Source organism: Myotis davidii, unplaced genomic scaffold, assembly GCF_000327345.1.
Source record: "Myotis davidii unplaced genomic scaffold, ASM32734v1 scaffold324, whole genome shotgun sequence".
NCBI lineage: Eukaryota > Metazoa > Chordata > Mammalia > Chiroptera > Vespertilionidae > Myotis > Myotis davidii.
In genome coordinates, this window is record NW_006295053.1 from 326,844 (window position 1) to 328,708 (window position 1,865).

The 1,865-nt window shown below is 48.9% G+C and overlaps 1 protein-coding gene across 1 annotated transcript in view; it reads left to right on the top strand.

Moving 5' to 3' along the window:
- VPS33B (vacuolar protein sorting 33 homolog B (yeast)) overlaps positions 1-1,865 on the top strand; it is a 24,287-nt gene that overhangs the window by 20,925 nt on the left and 1,497 nt on the right. Inside the window, exons 18-19 of the mRNA XM_006769587.1 lie at positions 296-369; positions 1,094-1,195. Of these exons, the coding sequence (XP_006769650.1) occupies positions 296-369; positions 1,094-1,195 (176 nt within the window). The remainder of the gene's footprint in view (positions 1-295; positions 370-1,093; positions 1,196-1,865) is intronic.

Below are 1,865 nucleotides of genomic sequence, written 5' to 3' on the forward strand. Positions count from 1 at the left end.
GGATAAGTGACTTGTCTAAGTTCCCTCAAATAGTAAGACCCCAGGTCACTGTGACCCCACAGCCTGTACACTTACGTTTGCCCTGTAGGTGGCAGTAGTAGAGGAGGAAGAGGGGTGGGGGGAGGGTGGTGAACGCCTCATCAGGTCCAGGGAATTATGGGTGAACAGCTGAGAGCTGTGATGGGTCCGGCTACTTGACAAGAGGCGGATCTGTCATTTCCCGAATGGAATCCTATGTCACAGTTTCATGAACCCATTGACCTTAGATAAAACCCAGCACAGATTTCTTCCCCAGGAAAGATCACTGATGCCTTCAGCTCTCTGGCCAAGAGGAGCAATTTTCGTGCCATCAGCAAGAAGCTGAATTTGGTATGTGGAGCAGGGATGAATGGGGGTGGGGGGGTGCCGGTTCGGTCCTTGGTGGAATACTTCGAGTCCGCAAAAACCTTTGCATCTTTTGTTTCTATCAAGATCCTACCACGCTGGCCGGTTTGGTTCAGTGGTTAGAGTGTGGGCCTGCGGACCCAAGGACCGCGGGTTCTATTCCCGGTTAAGGGCACATACCTTGGTTGCAGGCTTCTCCCGGCCCGCGTCAGGGATTGTGTGAGAGGCAGCCCATCAATGTGTCTCTCACATGGATGTTTCTCTCTCTCCCCCTCCCTCCCACTCTCTCTAAAAATCAATGGGAAAAGATCCTCGGGTGAGGATTACACAACAAGAATAATAAAACGTGAAACCACGGGTAAAGGGGACTACTGTAGGCTCATTTATTTACTTATTTTAGGTTGGCAAACAAGACTTATTTAGTTGTTTGAAGGTAAGCCAAGTTTCGCAGTGCAAAAGGTAAAAGCAACGTGGACTGTGATGTCCTCAAACTGTAGGCTCTTTCTTCAGGCTTTTCCCTCCACCTTCCCTAGTCAGGGCGGCTTTACTGAAAATAACAACACTCCCCATTCCTTGTTTGGACTCTTCTTTTCGGGCCGTGGCTGCCTCCCCCTTTAGTTGAAGGAAGAACCGTTCTTGGGGACCTGCCGCTTCTCCCTGACCCTGTGAGCGACCGGAGAGCTGAGTTGTCACTTGATTTACCCTCTAGATCCCGCGTGTGGACGGCGAGTACGATCTGAAGGTGCCACGCGACATGGCGTATGTCTTCAGCGGCGCTTATGTGCCCCTCAGCTGCCGGGTCATTGAGCAGGTGAGAACACGTGACCTCGCTCCCACGCGTGTCTCTCTGCTGGGCCCTGGTCTGACCCACGTTTATGCTGCCCCGCTAACTAGCAAGATATGGGATGGTTGGGCCGCTGCGACCTTCCTTTCCTAAACCCCATCCCGTTGCCCCACCTGGTTTGGCTGAGTGGATAGAGTGTTGGCCTGCGGACGGAAGGGTTCTGGGTTCAATTCCGGTCAAGGGCACATGCCCAGGTGTGCAGGAGGCAGCCGATCCATGATTCTCTCTCATCATTGATGTTTCTCCCTCTCCCTTCCTCTCTGACTGGAAATCAATAAAAATATTTTAATATATAAATAAAAATCAGAAAAGTGCCACAGTAAAGTCATTATTTCTTAACTACGACATTATCATCATTCATTTTTGAGTAAAATTGTACAGCTGGATTTCTATATATGTACATGTATATGCATATAAGGTGCTTATAAAGTTAAGTTGCTCAGAACATCTTAATGTTATTTCAATTATATTATGGTGACAATGGACAAGATAAAACAGTTATAATCAAAATACTGACTTAGAGCCCTAGCTGGTTTGGCTCAGCGGATAGAGCATCGGCCTGTGGACCAAAGGGTCCCCCAGGAGATTTTTCCACTGATTTTTAGAGAGAGTGGAAGGGAAGGTGAGAGACACACAG